This window comes from Polyergus mexicanus, unplaced genomic scaffold (assembly GCF_030449975.1).
Source record: "Polyergus mexicanus isolate NDT 795.1 unplaced genomic scaffold, iyPolMexi1.0 SCAF_26, whole genome shotgun sequence".
Taxonomy (NCBI): domain Eukaryota; kingdom Metazoa; phylum Arthropoda; class Insecta; order Hymenoptera; family Formicidae; genus Polyergus; species Polyergus mexicanus.
In genome coordinates this window covers 3,332,263-3,350,355 of record NW_027223346.1, presented here as the reverse complement: position 1 = coordinate 3,350,355, position 18,093 = coordinate 3,332,263, and the positions used below count along the sequence as shown (strand labels likewise).

The following is an 18,093-nucleotide window of genomic DNA, read 5'->3' as shown; positions in this document are numbered from 1 at the left end:
CGCTTTCCGTCGAATCTCGTGCACCGTTTCGAGCGGCAAGTTTCGAGGGTACTCGCGATTTCATCGAAAACTTTTGCGCCCCTCGATTGCTTCCTTTTTTTCTTTTTTTTTTTTTACTCTTTCATCCCATCCCCAGTCCTTTCGTTTTTAACGATCTGCCAAAGGAGATTGGAATACAAGCGCGTGCATACCGGAAATCGGAGAAGTTAATGTTGCTAGCTAATTAAAAGGATTGGGCAAATGCAATGTTTTAATTACTTATATAATATCAATTTTTCTATAAAATCTTGACTTAAATTTATCCGTAAATAAATATGGATTTAATTTAGATCTTAATATCGAAAATATTATATTTATTATGCATATCGTGTATGTCACGTCGGCATTTTTCATATAAAATAATAAAATAATTAATAAACTAAATAAAGATTTTACAAGAGAAGCTATAATTACCAAAAGTAAAAATCGCAGAAATTTTATTTTTCCGATAAGTTTAGAAAAGGAAAAAGAAAGAGGAAGAGAGAATACTCTTACATTCTTCCGTACTACTGGTCTTCTTATACAGATTTCGACGAAGCTTACATGGGACTTACAATCCTTTTTATATTAAATTTTCTGACTATAAATAGTTAAGCGTAATACAGCGTACAATGAACTGATAAATATTTTATGCTTGCAAAGATGTAATTTGAGAATGTCGCTTCTCGAGGCTCATGATATCCCCGGAACAAACGTTAATACATCGTAACACACGCTTGCATTGTGGAAACGCGTAGTCAGTATGCACGGTATATTACGGGAAGCCGTAACTGTCGCGTAGACGGCCGATTTAACGACGAGTGAATAATTATGGAGGCTTTACGGTTCGATGCAGGAGAGCCTTCGACGAACGGAGAAACGCCACTACTGCTCGTTATATTTATGGGCCGACGATGACGGCAATTTCGATCGAGGAATCGACGGTGAAACTGTTGCCGAACGTATCTGGCGTCGAACGCATCGACGAGAAAAATCTCATTAGCTCGCTAAATCCAATATGTCCAATGTCAAATGACAGCGGTTCGTCTTTCCACAAAATTATCTCTTCATCGCATGATCGTTTGACAATATCTCGCGCGAGGATACTTATAATCAATTGCGAAAAAACGTTACGACAACAAAGTTGTCGAGTTCTCGACGTGCACGATTTGAATTGTTAAATTGCCTTAATTATCGCCGTCATTAATTATAGGGCATCGCGCTTTCCCCGTATCTTATAAATTACAGTTGAATTTTGTAACATTCGTATTATCAAAGTGAAATTCTGAAAAAGAGAGAATTATTTTGATACAAAGAGACTATGTGCCAGATTGACAGAAATATATATTTTTAAGATTTGAAATCAATTCCTTTTTTTCTATATAGAAAAATCCTATATGCGTATGTATTCTATAATTTATGTAAACAGTTTATATTAAAATTGAAAGAGATTGCGTAAAAATATTTTATATATACATATACATATATAATCTAAGATTGCAAAGTTTTTTTTTCAGATAAATTTCAGATAAACATTATTGTCAATTAGAAAAAAAAAATTTTCTCTTTTTTTCTCTTGACAATTTTTATATTGTATTTATCAAAGATATATAGAAAAATTTCGAATTATATAAATTAATAATAATAATTCTTTCGATCGTGTAAAATGTTTAAGTTTCTCTCGTACAAATGCCTCTCTCGTCATGATCAAGATTAAACTGAGGTAGGAGCCAGGTAAGTTCGTTCCAGAGATGCGAACATTTATAATTAAATGGCGTTGTTACTTATTACATGGAAGTTCGCGAAGAAGCGGAATAGGGAGATTGTTAGAGAAGGTAGGCTGTGGTTACTCGGATAATCTCCTCTATAATGTAAAACGGTGAATGGAGCGCGCTTGGACGGGTTCTAGCTTATGCGTTCGAGGAAACGTATACTTATAGTTAACAGGGTTTCAAATAAAAATAGGAGAAGAATCACGAGGAAGCAAACGTTATTATAAGTTGGGAAACTTAACAGTAAAGCAAAATAGTTATTTCTAATTAATTATGCGATACGACAAGAAAGAGTATATTCGCGTTACAATATACTAACGAAAGATAGTATTCGCTACAAAATTAGCGGTTATTTTAAAGTTATTCTTATCATCGCAATATTTGACGGTGAAAAATAAAGAAAAAAAAGTTTTTGACGTATTACGAAAATGATAAAGATATTCGAGGGAATTATTTGAAATCTGCGGCAAACGTATATCAACGGAAAAGCGCTTATAATCAGATTAGTACTCGAATGGTGGACGAAGTCGATCTTGTTCGGCCAAAACGACGTAAGTCAAAGCCTCGGTACAAAGGTCGATATCGAAGGGCAGGTGGCGGAAGAGGTGCGCCTCTCGCAAGGGTGTCGAACGCCCAGGTCTCGTGACAAATAGAAGCTTTGTGCCGCGACAATGGGGAGTTTATTTCCGGGCCGGCTGGGGCTACAATGTAGGCACTATACTGTAATTAAATTCCCAAACCCAAGGATTCGGAGGTTATAGAGGACCAGAACGAAGGATGGAGAAAGAGAGAGAGAGAGAGAGAGAGAGAGACTGAGAGAGAGTAAGAGAAAGGGACGTGGGACGGCGTCAGACAAGGGGGGTAGAAGCCTGGCAGAACCTTAGCATATTGCATACTGACCGGTCCGGAACGCTCCAGGCTTTCTCGCGGCAGATGCCATATTGTTTGGCGTATGTTCCTTCCTACCTTCCTGCCTTTCCGAGCGTCCAGCTCGCATGTCAAGATGAAACAAATTCCACCTACATATATCTTCATCGGGAAAATTAAGGAATGATAAAGTCCTTGGATTATCCTTCCAATTTTCAAAAGTGAAATTAGATCTGAGCAGTATAAAATTTACCCAAGGATTTAGTAAACGTTTAAAAGAAAGAACATCGCTCAACTTTAAATTTATTAGACAATCTATTAGAGACAAAGCATTAATATATCAATATTACGATATATATAATTATTTATATAATCAGTTTTTACAGAGATTATCAATCGCGAGTTTATGTTATCGCAATAAAAATTATAATCAAAAGAGTTATCGTTACTAGAGAAAAAAGCGTGATTAATACGAAAATTTATAGGCGATAGCACGAGATTCAACCAAAAGTATCGGTTACGCAAAAGACAAATATAGGGGTGGCAGATTGGAATAAGCGTCGAAATATGAAATTTTGACAGATCCCCGAGGCTTAGCATCAACCTCGAGCTAAAAGAAGAGGACACTCTTATCTCTGAGAAGGAGTAGGAGCGGTAATCTGTATTGGGAACGTAAGCTAAAGGTCTTATGTATTTCAGACACGAGTTGTAAGTAGAAGCGGTAAGCGCACGGAATATGAGCTTCGCAATCTGAAATGAAAAGTTTGATCCTATGAAATTTCAGTTCTGACACAAGCAAGTCTATAAATATAAGCGTTACGTATATCTCACGTAAGAGAGAAAAAACATAAACAATACAATACAACGATACACTCTAATTCGATTGATCGAATTTAAATAACGATATATAATATAAACCGTTCTTTAAAAAAGTCGTAATATAGATTCGGAAAATCTTGTTAGAATATAGATTCTCCTTTTATTTCAACTTACTTAAATTATGAAAGTTTATTTAAAAATTTAATGCATATTAATTTATGTAATTTTGCGCGAGGTTACAGATATGTATGAAACATTGAACGCAGAGATAACAGTGATAAAAGATATTTTTCTCATTTTTTCATAGAAATATAAGAAAAAATAAGTTGAAAATTGTGCAAATTAGAAACTTGCACATTGCTTCCTCATCATTTTATCTCGCAAAGCTTAAGCTCCTTAAAGCAAATGGATTTTTAAATTTTTGCTTCCTCGTAAAGGAAACTTTGTGAGCGAAATAGAAAGATGAAAAAGTTATTATTAATATGCTATTTTCTAATTTACACACTTTTTTATTTTTATATAATCGTTATAGATTATACATTTATATTATAGATTATACATTTTCAGAAATATAAAAACTCTTTTAAGAAACACTTAATTATCTTTATTATAAGAAAAGATAACACGCTAAACATTAATGAACAATTTAAAGGAACGGAGCTGTAAGTAATGTACTCTAACACCTTAATAGCTGTCTAAATTTTATAAAAAGTTTTATAAAAAATTCTATCACCGATCCTCACTAAATTCAATACCAACCATCCTTTAGTAATACTTTATCCACGTAAAAAAAATTGAATCCGATATTTCAAAATTTGCAAAAGTTAAGATGTGTACAAACATTTCTCAAAAAATTCAAAATTTTATAAAAAATGAAACCTTTCACCAATCCTCACTAAATTCAATACCAACCATCCTTTAATAATACTTTATCCACGTAAAAAAATTGAATCCGATATCTCAAAATTTGCAAAAGTTAAGATGTGTACAAACATTTCTCAAAAAATTCAAAATTTTATAAAAAATGAACTTTTTCATCAATCCTCATCAAATTCAATACCAATCATCCTATAATAATACTTTATTCACGTAAAAAAAATTGAATCCGATATCTCAAAATTTGCGAAAGTTTTAACGTTTACAGACATTTCTCAAAAAATCCTAAATTTAAAAAAAAATGAATTTTGTCATCGATCTTCACCAAATTCAGTACCAATCACCCTTTAATAATATTCAATCCATGTAAAAGAATTTAACCCGATATCTCAAAAATTGCGGAAGTTAGAGGTTGTACAATATATCGCGTACATGCATAGATACACATACATACATTTTTTAAGAATATAATTTTTCGACGTTTTGGAACATTCTGAACATATTGGCATAACAAACTCGAAAAAGAATTTTATCAAAAATAAAGCTTCCTCTGTGTGAGGAAGCAAAAATATATATATATATATATTTTTTTTTTAATTATATAATATAAAGTTTTTATTGTATAGTTTTTTTACAACTCTATAAAAAATTTACAATTTTATTATGACATGTTAAATAATTGTGATAAAAGTACATCGGTATGTATCAAAATTCTGTTTTATGGATTCATATCTCTGTTCCACTCAGTAGATTTGCACAATATCAATTAAAACTATCTAAAGATTTGTGTACAGATTGAATGAATTCGTCACGATTTTACCACCGTTGAAACAAATAGCTCACTAGATAGAAGCGACTGAGAAAGCACACGTAATTGCATCGATTGCTTAGATAAACGAAGCTTCTTCGTGTCAGAGGGAAAGAGAGTTTAGTTGAGAGTGACTGAGAGATGCGGGAGAGATGAGATCGGCAAACAATTCCGCTAGGCGAGCTAGAAACGGTTGCGATGCAAAAGCGTTATGCGAGAAAGGGACAGAAATAGAGGATACCCTACCGTTTTCCGATAATGTACTATTGCGAATCCCGTGGCATACTTGTTAACCCATCCGTTACTACGATGATGCGCATGATGTACGCGTATAACACGTGCGGTGAAGTCTACGATACATATAGGGATGCATTCGAGATGCGATTTATTTTGTGTATTAAATTATTTAATGAATTTATTACGCAAATTTATATATTATTGTTAAATACACTGCTAATTTCTCTCATTTTATTTTATTCGAATTTTATTGAAATTTTATTTGAATTTTATTCGAATTAATGCACTATAAAGTCTGCCTAAAATTATGAAATAAGATGCAATAAGATGTTATCGCATCAAAAGTATGCGATAAAGTTTTCTTCACCAACAACGCGTTCTCGACGAAAGCACGTAATTTCGTTTCCACGTTAACGCAACCCTTTCCGATCACGCGGCTTCTTAAGGAGACGAACGGGATCAGGATCACGCGTCCCCGTAAAACGGGGATAGCGTTTTAATGCCGGGCAAACACACGTATAGATCTCGAGCTGCCGAACGAGTGGAGAACTTGGGATAGAAAGTGCAAGAGAGAGAGAGAGCGAGAGAGTGGAAGGACGAAGGGAAGTAGACGAAAACGTTCGTGCACGGCTTGTCAGGGCGGGGTTCGCTAAAATGAAAGTTGGAGCCACGGCTTGCCGCAGCAAATCCGGCTTGATTAAAACACCGTAGGAGGAATCCCTTACCCCTTTTACCCTTAGCCATCAGCCACCGCGGCCCTACCGCGCCGCGCCGTCCCGTTTATTTCGACCGTCTTCGGTCGCCAAGGAGCGCGCCAACGTATAATCTTAATGCAGTCTTATACGAGGCGGAACGAGACTATATTTCATTATAACCCCGCACTCCTTCCGGGGCCCTTCGCGAACCCTTTCTATTCCTACTCGCTATAAGCGGCGCGCAGCGACCGGGATTTTGCTCCGAGATATCGTTTGCGAGGTAGAACTGGGGGATGCCGAATAAGTATCGAGACGACAACATGGACTAAAGTGCCTCCTCTTCGAAATGTGCCTTCCCTAATCTTTTCTCTGTCTCTTCGAAAAACTACAGGGTTCCCCTGTAAGCACACTGTTGGAATTATAATCCGTGATCGCGTTTGATAACAGTGATGGCACGAGATGGGCGAGGGGAAACTTTACGATCGATAAACGAGCCATCATTTTCTACGCGGAAATCATTCAAATATTGCATATAAAATACAATGGAGCGCTTCCATCGAGGAGATTGAGAAATACGAGAAAAACGGCGCGGATACGATTATTCATATGGTATAACTATATAATTTTACCTTTTTATATCGCTGATTAAAATAATCTACACCAATGCTATTGTATATAAATTATTGTTTTAAAATATATAATAAACATAAAAAAAATATTATAATAAAAAACTCGTAAGATCTAAAGTAGCTGTAGATAATATTTAATCTGGCAAGATTTTTCTACCTATAATAGTTAATATGTCAAATATAATAATTCTAAATTATTACTCGAACAATAATATTGAATAAGCTAAATTTTCACATAAACTCTTCTTATTTTTATTAAAATAAAAAAGTTAAGAAAATTGGAGTCGTGGGATTATTAATTGATCGAAAATGCGATTAGAGGAGAGAGAGAGAGAGAAACAGCTCGAGAAGAATTATTTCACATTTTGAATGAAAAACCAATGTCGATGAGAATATCTGGCGAACTTACCGATCGTAGAGAGGCAAACACGCGGATACGGTGGCAAGGGGATTTAAAGCTCGAGGGGTAAAAAGGGGGTGTATTTACGACGTTACAATACCCTACGGGCTAATCCTTACCCGGAGCAGTACCTAGGCCGATCGACGCTTCTCCCTTCTTCACCGAAGGCAATCACAACCTTCATTCAAGTACAGAGAAATCCGCCTGAAGTAAAACCATTTCTCTTCCTTGCGCAATCAAGCGAGAATTAAAGCACAAAAAGAAGATAATAATCGCGTACGCTCAGTATTAACAATATTAGATGAACGTTAAACGTAATATTAACATGGTTTCCACGTTTTAACATTTAAGAGAGAGAGAGAGAGAGAGAGACATACCGTATTTGATACATAATCATAAAAAATTGTCTAATATTAAATAAATCATTTGTTAAATTCACACTTAATTTAAATATAAGAAATATAATCGACTTCGCTTTTATGAATTTTATGAATTTAAAGTGTACAATTTATCTTTTACATTTTTGAAACTTTTTGTCACATGTATTCTTAGATTAATTTAAAGTCTATTTTCTTATTAAAAATGTAAATTTTGCAAATATTAAGCTTTAAAGTTAAAAATTAATAAACTATTTGTATTTAAAATTTTGTGAGTAAATTTTATTTAAGTATAATTTTAATTTAAAACTTTATTGTATGAAAATATTAAAAACTAAAAATTAGATAATTCTAAAAAAGCATGTAATAAAATAGAATAAAATAAATAAAAGAGAAAAGTCTTCATTTACCTAATCTTTTTTAAAATGCTATCTGACAGTACTTGAAAAATAAATTGTCCGCTAGTGATCTTTTTATAATGGAAATTAAAAGCCCTTACTCGTCGAGCACTGTATCCCGGCTTGTCTTCTTTTCTCGAGGACTAATTGACACGATTTTTATAAACTCCCCTCTAGCTACGAAGGGTGAAGTCTTCTTTTGTACTACCGCTAACACCTTCAACCTCAGACCCTTTTGCGAATGAGAGTCGCTCTGTGGCTAAAGAGTACAACAATGTTGGTGCACAATTATATTATTTTCATGCTGCAGAAAATATTGGAAATGCATACAAAAATATACTATGGACACGTAAAAAAATCAATACAAAGAAATAAATAAATTTATACACACACACACACGCGTCACACACACAATAAAAAAATTCTCTAATCAGATTCTGTTAAATAATCTTCTTGCGGAAAAAATCCTGAATGGTAATAAAAAAAAAGCATATCCCTAAATAATAGTATCAGTGATCGAAATAATATTCCGGAAGCTTCTATTTTTATCGTGAAATTTCGTCCCTTAAAGTAGCCCGACTAATTTGAAAAATTGTCTCGCCCGATCGCTTCGTTATAAACGCCTGATAAAATTTTTAACTGAGAGTCACTGTCGTAAATATAGGTACAGGGGTGAAAACAGGGTGCACATTCCAAAGCCTTGGATCTCTGCGTATCCTCGCGCATTCATTCATAAAAATTCACTCAACCGCGTGGCTACTCCCACCGTGAGTGAATTGGAGGGTTCGTTCCAACCCCGATCAACGTGACAGCTCGACAAAGTTAAAGGGTACTGTGCTTCATCTTTTCAGGTTCCCTCGAGAGAATCGCTAACAGTATCTTGCAAAATACAAAAAAGCAAACTTTCCAGGGAACAGGGGTCGAATGACACAACCGGTGATGAAATATACAAGAATTTTTAAAAATTCGACATAATTTAAATCAAGATATATGTATACATTTGATTATTTCATAGAATCATCTTTTCGTTTAATTTGAGAAAGGAAGAAAGCGAGAATAAATTCTCCGTCAATAAAAAATAACATGTTATCAATCGATCTTCGCTTCTAGGAAATATAACGGAATATTTTTTACTGTGACACCGTGCGTATAAAAGATGCAAATCAGAGGTCGAAGCGAGGCAGATGGCCGTAAGTAATAAATACGCGTCCTTAAACGGATTTGGGGCTGGCTTTCCGGTATTTTAACGCCGCGTTTTCCAACCTACCGTGAGATTAGCACATGCCCAAACAGATATTTGTTTACCTTGCTATAAAGTAACGGAGTAAATAGTTACGGTCGATTTTTTAACTGTATATTTTCTCCATCGTAACGAAAAAGAAATTTTTTTCAATTAATCAATCAACGTTTCTGTAAGTTTCTGTTATGATCTTGTCAATTAAATTAACTAATAAAAGCTCTTATAAATATATCATACAAAGGAAATAAAAGGCAATCTTGTCAATTAATCTAATAAGTAAAAACATATTCGTTATTTTTGAATTTAATCTATTTAAAAAAAAAAAACTATTAAATATCGTCGATTTCTAATTAAAATAATTGCTTTCTTGATTGCAATGTCTATCAACATCGTATCGAGAATATAAAAGATTATCTCGTACGTCGAAAGAATATTATAGCACAGGATAAGGGTTCCCCTTTAAGAGAAACGGTTGCTCGTAATCATAATCGTAACCGTAACGATCATGAAAGTTGAGGCGCAGATTTCGACATTAATATTCCAGCGACGCCTGTGCGAAGACCCATGCCGTTAATAAAGAAATCACCAGTGATTCCGAAATGACAGTCAGCCGTTGATTTCCCATAGCCAAGAAGCCGGGCTGATGGCGTTTTAACGTCACTGGCTACTAAAGTTGGGAGTATTAGGGTCAATTTCGATAACTTTGGGGTGACACTCGTTCTTATGAAAGTACTAAACAATATATATATATATATATATATAATCGCACTTTCCGTATGACACGCTATTATAAGACTAAAGGTGTCATTAAACTTTTGGCGATAACGCAAGTCATATTGAATATGATCGTGTACTTTTTTTTGCAGGAAATAAAATTTACATTTGGAGACGAAAGATTTACACTTGGACGAGAAAAAAGAAATAGTGTCAAACATAAAGATAATTGTTTCAAAAATTAAATGCTTGAGTTTTAATAATAGTAAATATAGTGAGAAATGTCTCTCTCTACAGTATACATATACAGAGTGTCCCAGATCTGCATGTCCAAACAAGGAGTGAATTCAGCACGCTAAAACAAGAAACTTTCCTATTTCGCACTTTGATCAAAAATCTCAAAAATAACACTTTCCCAAATCAAAATTTAATAAATTTCATATGGGAAATTGCTGTTTTTATCAAACTCGGGTATTAAAAGCATAAAAATAATTACTCAAACGATAAGAACCTTGTGTATGTATACTATAGAGAGAGACACCCTTGTATATGTTAGTAAAAAAATATCATTCCGCGATTTTATTTTATTTTATCCTTGCGAATTAATACCAAACTAAATATTTTTAAGGCTTTAAAAATTATAATCTTAATAAAGTGTGAAGTTTTTTTGCACGACACACGTTGTATAATCTAATCTCTTTTATTTATTAATAACTTTTTTAGACTTTGCTGAAAAGAGTAATATTTAATCTAAAATCCTTCGCGCACATTATCTTAAAAAATAGTTTCACATTCTATATCTTAAAAAATTCAATTTCCTATTTTGCGATAATAACAAAAAAATTTTGTTATAACGCTTTTACTAATATATATTATATATGTTTTAATATTTTTATTTATATTATTGTTCACTTAAGTATTGTGAAAGACTGGAGCAGTCTTAAACGAGACATTGCATTCCTAAACTCCAAAGGATTGCTGGTGGCACCCTCTGTTCTACTAGCTTTTAACTTCCTCACTACTGGAGCTTTTCATATTGATTTTTAAAAATCTATTTCTATTTCTTTCCCCTTCTTGTAATACATATACAAGAAAATTTCCTAATATTGTTGATTTTAATCATTATATATCTTAAATTTTGATATAAAATTATTATTTCAAATTATAATTCTAATTTTTAAATCACTCCGTATATCCGCTGTCAAAAATATTAATTTCCATTAAGCGATTATAGCGATGCATCTACGATAATTTGAAAATGAAGACCATCTCCCTTCCAGCTTCAATCTCAGCGAAGACTTTATCGTATTCAGGATTGTACAGAACAACCCCTCCAACTCCTTCCCTTGATTCTTGCCCACGGCTAAATAGCTAACTTCGCGCAACTATCCCAATAGATTATGATTATTGTGGAGGAAAGCTCTGATTTATGCAATTATCATAAATTCACTCCTCCCGCCCACCATCTTGCGTATGCTCGAGACGCTTCTGCTCTAGCTCCATTCACAAGATTTCAATAGCAAATTATATGCCCGTAAAGCGCCCATCTTAACTTTAACGAGACACCTTTAGCTATTATATTCAATGTTTGGCGCACCATTTTTTATATGTCACATTCCTTTTTTAATTATCATATAAACTGATTAATATATAATATATAATGAAGAAAAGAGATAAGAGTTTTCGCTTATTTACAAACAAATTGTTTACAATATCCAATTTAAATTGTGACAATATTGTGTAATATTCCAAATATTTGAAAAAAATATACTTTAAATACTGAATTTTAAAAATTTGTATTAATAAAGCATTAATATATATTTAATTTAAATTAATTACATAGTAGATCGTTATACAAGATTTGAGAAAAATTTTTGCTAAAATTATACATTTTCTATTCTTTGAAAAATATATATATTCATCCCTTATAGCGCTAAAGAAGAGCTCTACTTCCTCGGCAACTGCCTTTGCTGTATATCGATTGCAACGACGTCGAGAAATGCCCTCAGCTTAACGTAGAATAAGTGAAGATATCTCGTTTATCGGCCGATAATGTGTAATAGCAAGTCTCTTTCTCTCGATAAGAGATTCACTTAAGATAACGATAATAATATATTTTCTTCTTATTTATTTTGAAAGTAATATATGAAAAGCTACTTAACTATTTAACGCAAACAAGAGTGATTATTATTAGAGAAAAGAACCATTAAAATAAATTGATAAACTTGAACGTTCTTATATCATGAAGGTATCATCATCCAATAGTAATATGAAACCGTAAGATAAGAAGAAAATTTTATAATATTTCAATATATTAATTTCAATATTCAATATAATGCGATCAAAGATACAATAAAAATTCTCAGATACAAATATATTATTTATATGATCTGTTGAGTTAAAACTATACATGTAGTGAAAATATTTGCGCATAATGTAAATATTTGCGTTTCAGAATCATAATCATAATTAATTAAATATTAATTACAGAAATAACTAGAAAAAAAGTTGTAAAAACATCTCTTTAAACGTTTAATTAGATATATATATATTGTCTATTATAATAAAATTTTGAAATTTCTTTTAAATAATCTATGCACTTTCTCCTCGCAAAATAATATATAAACTTGTCGTCATATATATAATAAATGATGTTTTCTTAATTTAGATAAATTGAGAGATCTCAGTAAAAAATTTTCATTTAAAAAATCGATAATTTAGAAATATACGGATTGTGCAATGACTTCATTCGCATATTTCCTCTATTATTGATTTAGTCTCAGCGCAACGAATCATATAAGATGCTATTAACGAGAGTACAAGATCGTCAATACCGCAGTGATAAATCTGAAAATTATCTCTTCCGCTGTGCGCCACGGATTTCAAGCACGCGTCGACATTTATACGAGTAATAACAATGTCCCACAATGTACAAAATGATCGATAAAAACAGCTACTGCGTGACAATGTGAAACGTCAGCGCTTTATGCCGTTTTACAATCGTTTTGTTTTACGTTCCACGTAGATCTTACCTTTTCACGTTGCGGCAAATTTGCGATATCCTTGCAATTTTTTGATTGGTCTCATCGAGTGCAAAATGAGTTGAAGGGTGAGGATAATATTAGTGTGTCTTATTGATAAATAATATAAATATATAATAATATAAATAATAATTTTAAAAATCGATAAAAATACTTTCTTTTTCTTATTACGATTGTAACTTCGTCGAAATTCTTTGAATTCAAATAAGATGCAAGTATCAATTAGTGATCAATTAAAAAAACATTTAATTTTTTATTTTACATTCCAAATTTCTCGATATGAAAAATTGAAAAGAAAAAAAAACTATAATATATAAAACGGATCAATTTTACGTTTATGTATAAAAAATATTTCGGTATTGCAAGAAGAAATCCTTTGAAGAATTACTTGATATTTCTCAACTCGATATACAGGATGTCGGTATATACTTGATATACGATATATGTATGTGTCTGACGAGCTGACGTGTGCTTCAATGATTATTCTCTACGCAAGATAATAATCATATTATCCTTAAAAAATAGGATCTTCTTCGGCAATTTTTTATTATTAAATTTAATTATTCATACGATTTTGGGACCGACATCATTTCGGCACATCATCGAAAATGTCGTCATGCTGCGTGTGAATTATACGCGCGAAATTTAAGCAATTTAATTAAGATAGTATGACTGTCGTCGCGGATTATCCGTGAATTATTCGTGTCCCACTTACCTTTTTCGGGGAGGGATGCAACACGGTCACCGGAACTTGGCGGAGGGTTGGCATGGACGGTGGCGGTTGGGTGTGCTCCTTCGCGGGAAATCGCGGTAATTTTGACTCTCGATTCGAGGGTAGCTCGAGCAGATGTTGTATCGAGTGATTCTGTCTTGTTTTCCTGGACGCCATTCTGTTAACAGATAAATCCGCACTTTAATAATGATTCAGTAATTTAAGATTTTTAAAATAAAAAATCTCCCATTTATCAAATAATTAAACACGAATCTAGCATTATTCTCTACAGTTATATTTATATTTATCAAAAAGATGCAAAAGAGGCTTGCAATTCATAACTTAGTATATACATATTTGTAGCTTTTTCTTTAATTTCAAAATCCACATACACAACCTCAATTCACCGAGGAGCTATGCATTAGTGAGTACGAATGAACGAGTGATTTCAGATTGAAGTCAATTTCAAATGATGGTAATTGTTTCGAATAAGGCCTTTTCTGAATTTTGAGAAATATCATCGGATCTCTCGGTAAAACTCTTTGTCGTAACTCCAACAGTGATAATCAGTCGGTGGAGCCCGTCCCCCATTACCCCAACTCCCCAAAAAACCGAAAAATCCCCAAAATTACAAAAGCAAGGTGAGGTACACCCCACAACTCAAACCAAACTCTAGTTTTAAATCAGAAATAGGTTTGGGTTAGGTTATGTCGTGCAGAAGTAAAGCCCTCCCCCCTCCCCCCCCCCGTAGGGACCCACCGTGTCCACGCATACACTTTCCCATCCACACAACAATTGCGAGGTGGACTTCGCTTTACTTTGTAAAGTATATGCGTGGATACAGTGGATCTCGCCCCCTCCCCCCCTTACAGGGGGGCTCCACTTCCGGAAGATATTGTATAACCTAACCCCTAACCCAAACCAAATTTTAGTTTTAAATCAGGAATAGATTTGGATTAGGTTAAATCTTCCGGAAGTGGAACCTCCCCATAGAGGGGGACGGAACTCGCGCATGTGTCCATCCTAAAATTGTTGTGTGGATGGAAAAGTGTATATGCGGACGCAGTGAGTTCTGCCCTCTCTCCCCGTAGGGGGGGGGGGGCTTCACTTCCGGAAGATATAACCTAACCCAAACCTATTGTTGATTTAAAACTAAAATTTAGTCTGGCTCTGGAGTGGACTTTATAGTACACAATTACCTAATTTTGGGGGTTTTTCGTTTTTTTTGTGGGGTTGGGGGTGATGGGGGCTGGCAGATCCGATCATATTTCTTAAAATTCAGAAAAGGCCCTATTCGAAACAATTACCCAAATGATTTTATCGATTTCATGAATATTTCAAGCAATTAGAAAACCATGTGATTTAATGTAATTTCATACGATCTGAACAGTGATTTCTGAAATCATTTCTGATTCTACTGTGATTTCATATTGATTTCAAAAATTCAGAGATTTCATTCTGATTTCAAATGATTTCAATAATATATATATAGATTTTCGTGACTTTGATTTTGAAAGATTTTTTTCTAATTTTAACCGATTTCTCGTGATTTCGATTTTGATTTTATACCGGAGTGCTTCAATGATTTGCTGAATGAATAGCCTCTCGGAATTTACTCCGCCGTTATTCTTTATTACATTAGAGAAATATCCAAAAAGAATAAACAATTGCAGTTTATAATGTGTAATGTTAAATATGTCGAAATATATTAAATCCTATTTTATTTTTAATACGCGAATTCTATTTATAACGAAATATTGTGAAACAGAGACGCACTACTACAATAACGCGAACAATCCGAATGTAACCATGTGCGTGGACACCTTTTTCCAGGCGCGCAGAGGTACTGGATATCGGATAAAACTTTCGCATTTAACTTTTCCGTCCTGTTGGGGAAACGACCAACAAAGCTCATCACCAGAAAGTTTTCCGAGACAAGGATAGGCGAGAGGGAGACAGAACGGCCGCGCATGCTCTCACTACAGCGTAGTCGCGACCGTGATTTTGCCAACATCCGAACTCACTGACTATCCAAATATCGAACGTTCAGACTCTGATGTTTGCTGGATAAGCGAAATTGTCCGTTGATTATTTTGCAGTATACGAAAAAATCCTCCAAAAAAATAAAACATAATGTCTATCGTCATATATGAAAGATAACTCTACATTAATATAATCAAAATTATCTACAATTAATGAATAGTAAGAGTATATTGATAATTATATAGCATGTATAGCTTTGCTTGTTTCAAGTTGGAACAATTTTTAGTATTTACTGATTTTCCTAAACAATACAAACTGAAGCTATTTTTGTCAAGTTTGTATCTTTAATTTTTTAATATATATATATATCAAAGATTGGCAAGAATCTATGAAAAAAATCTCTTCAGGACAGATTCATACAGCTTCCATAAAATCTACTTATAAAATACATCTCCCCCTCGTTCTCGCATACCTGTGTGTGTGCGACAAGGGATATAGAAAAGCTCGCCTATAACTGTCGCGAAAGTTCGTCTCTCTCACGTGTTTACGCAAGCGCTGTATCGCGCGCGCGCACAAACACACATACATACTTTATCGGTGAAAATTGTAAGTATGTATACATATGTGTCAGCGAGGATTACGACCGTGACCTTACCGATCAAATCCATCAACGAAACAAAACGAGTGTTTTTTTTTTTTTTTAACTAACAATAAGAAATTTATAAACGTTAAGATTGTTTCGTCTCTTTCCTCTCTCTCTCTCTCTCTCTCTCACCTCTTTTACTTTTTATGCAAAGCTTATTATATTATATTAATTACATATACGTATCTTTCTTTCTTTTTTTTTTCTCTTCCATGATTTTATATACATACATATATATACGTATAATATCTTTAATAATATAGATTTAAAAAATTAACTCTTTATAAAACAATCTTGAATCTCTAATTAATTTAAAAAAAATTCCTATTGCTGTAGAGCCTAGTTTACGAATGTAAACTAATACTAAAATATTTAAAACACTGCTTCAATGATCTATATATTTTAGTTAAAACTTTTTTTAATTAATAGATAAGAATTTATAATAAGATGTCAAGTGTGTTGTGGAGCTAATACAATTCATTGAGATTAATTCTGATGCAATTTAGTAGATATGCTGCAAATATTACCAGCTTTGATCACCCAGTTGCAACAACCGTTCGCGCCGATCGATTGGACGCATTCAGCCATAATGCATACATGTATATAACTCTAATTAATCGCTGATATCAAATTCGACAATGCTTTTATAATAAATAAAAAATGTTTAATATTAACTTTTTAATATACATACCTTTAAGCTATTGTATGTATGTGTGAGTGTATCTGATATTCAAAAATTACATGGCATGTATTGCCTTTTGACACACATAAATATCTCTTTTCTCTTTATAATATTTAATATTAAAAATTTAATATTGAAAATATTAAATTCATTATTCTAAAAATTAAGCAATAATATTAAAAAAAATAATATTAAAGGAGTATTTAATATTGAAAATATGTTAATTATGTTTTAATTGAATACAATATAAAAAACTTTTTTGAAATTAAGTTAATTCAATATCGAAAATTTTTTTTTTTTCGTATAGTCACATATATTTGATATCTTTCTTTATAGTTTTCTCTCTCATCTCTATTCTTCAAATATATTCCGGTCATTCCATGAGCCCGCATTTCTGATTACTCATTGTTGCATAATCCTACGTTTTGATTCACGTATCGATAAATTCATAAATTATCTATGATCCTTTGATGAAAAATCATATATATATATACGTATATACGATAAATCATCGTATCTATGATAAATCACGCAGATAAATAGATTTTTGCAAGACAATATCTCTCAACCTTTTCCTACTTCCTTTCTATTTCTCCTCAATCGATTCGCCATAAACGTGCACCGTTACGAGCACGCTCTTCTGAAGTTCGACCGATTTGGAACACGACCCGAGAATTAAATAAAGTGTGATCGATCACATCCGATAGATTGGTTTAACAGATTTCACAAGACGCTTTGTAACAGTCTATTTTAACAAGTATTCAAACATGAAATACTTTATATATATATAAAGTATTTCATGATATATACTATATATATATATATTTTCTTGTTAGCTTACAGATATATTATATATAAAATATCTAACATGTATAATACATTTGTAAGCTAACAAGGAAACTTTTTATCACTGGATGTTATTGTTCGATTTAAAAAAAATAATTAAATAAAAAGTAAAATTTTTTACTATTTCTTTGAAAGTTTCTAAAGTTTAATTCTTAAAAGGCTTCTTATTTTGTATGTGATTTATTATTTGAAATGTAATTAAAAAAAGATAATATTATATTAGTCAAATCATTTATAAATAAAAGAAGACTCAATGAAAAGAAAGAAGGGAAAAGTCTGAAACGTTTTTATGATATTTTAATATAATCCCAGAGATATTACGAATTATATAGCGTA

General features: G+C 32.8%; 1 protein-coding gene across 3 annotated transcripts in view; it reads right to left on the bottom strand.

Annotated features, from left to right (window-relative positions):
• The window catches only part of LOC138943410 (uncharacterized), a 333,199-nt gene that overhangs the window by 299,740 nt on the left and 15,366 nt on the right, over positions 1-18,093 (bottom strand). For all 3 annotated transcript variants that reach the window (XM_070314244.1, XM_070314247.1, XM_070314249.1), the window contains one exon: positions 13,607-13,781. In XM_070314244.1, coding sequence (XP_070170345.1) covers positions 13,607-13,781 — 175 coding nt within the window. The remainder of the gene's footprint in view (positions 1-13,606; positions 13,782-18,093) is intronic.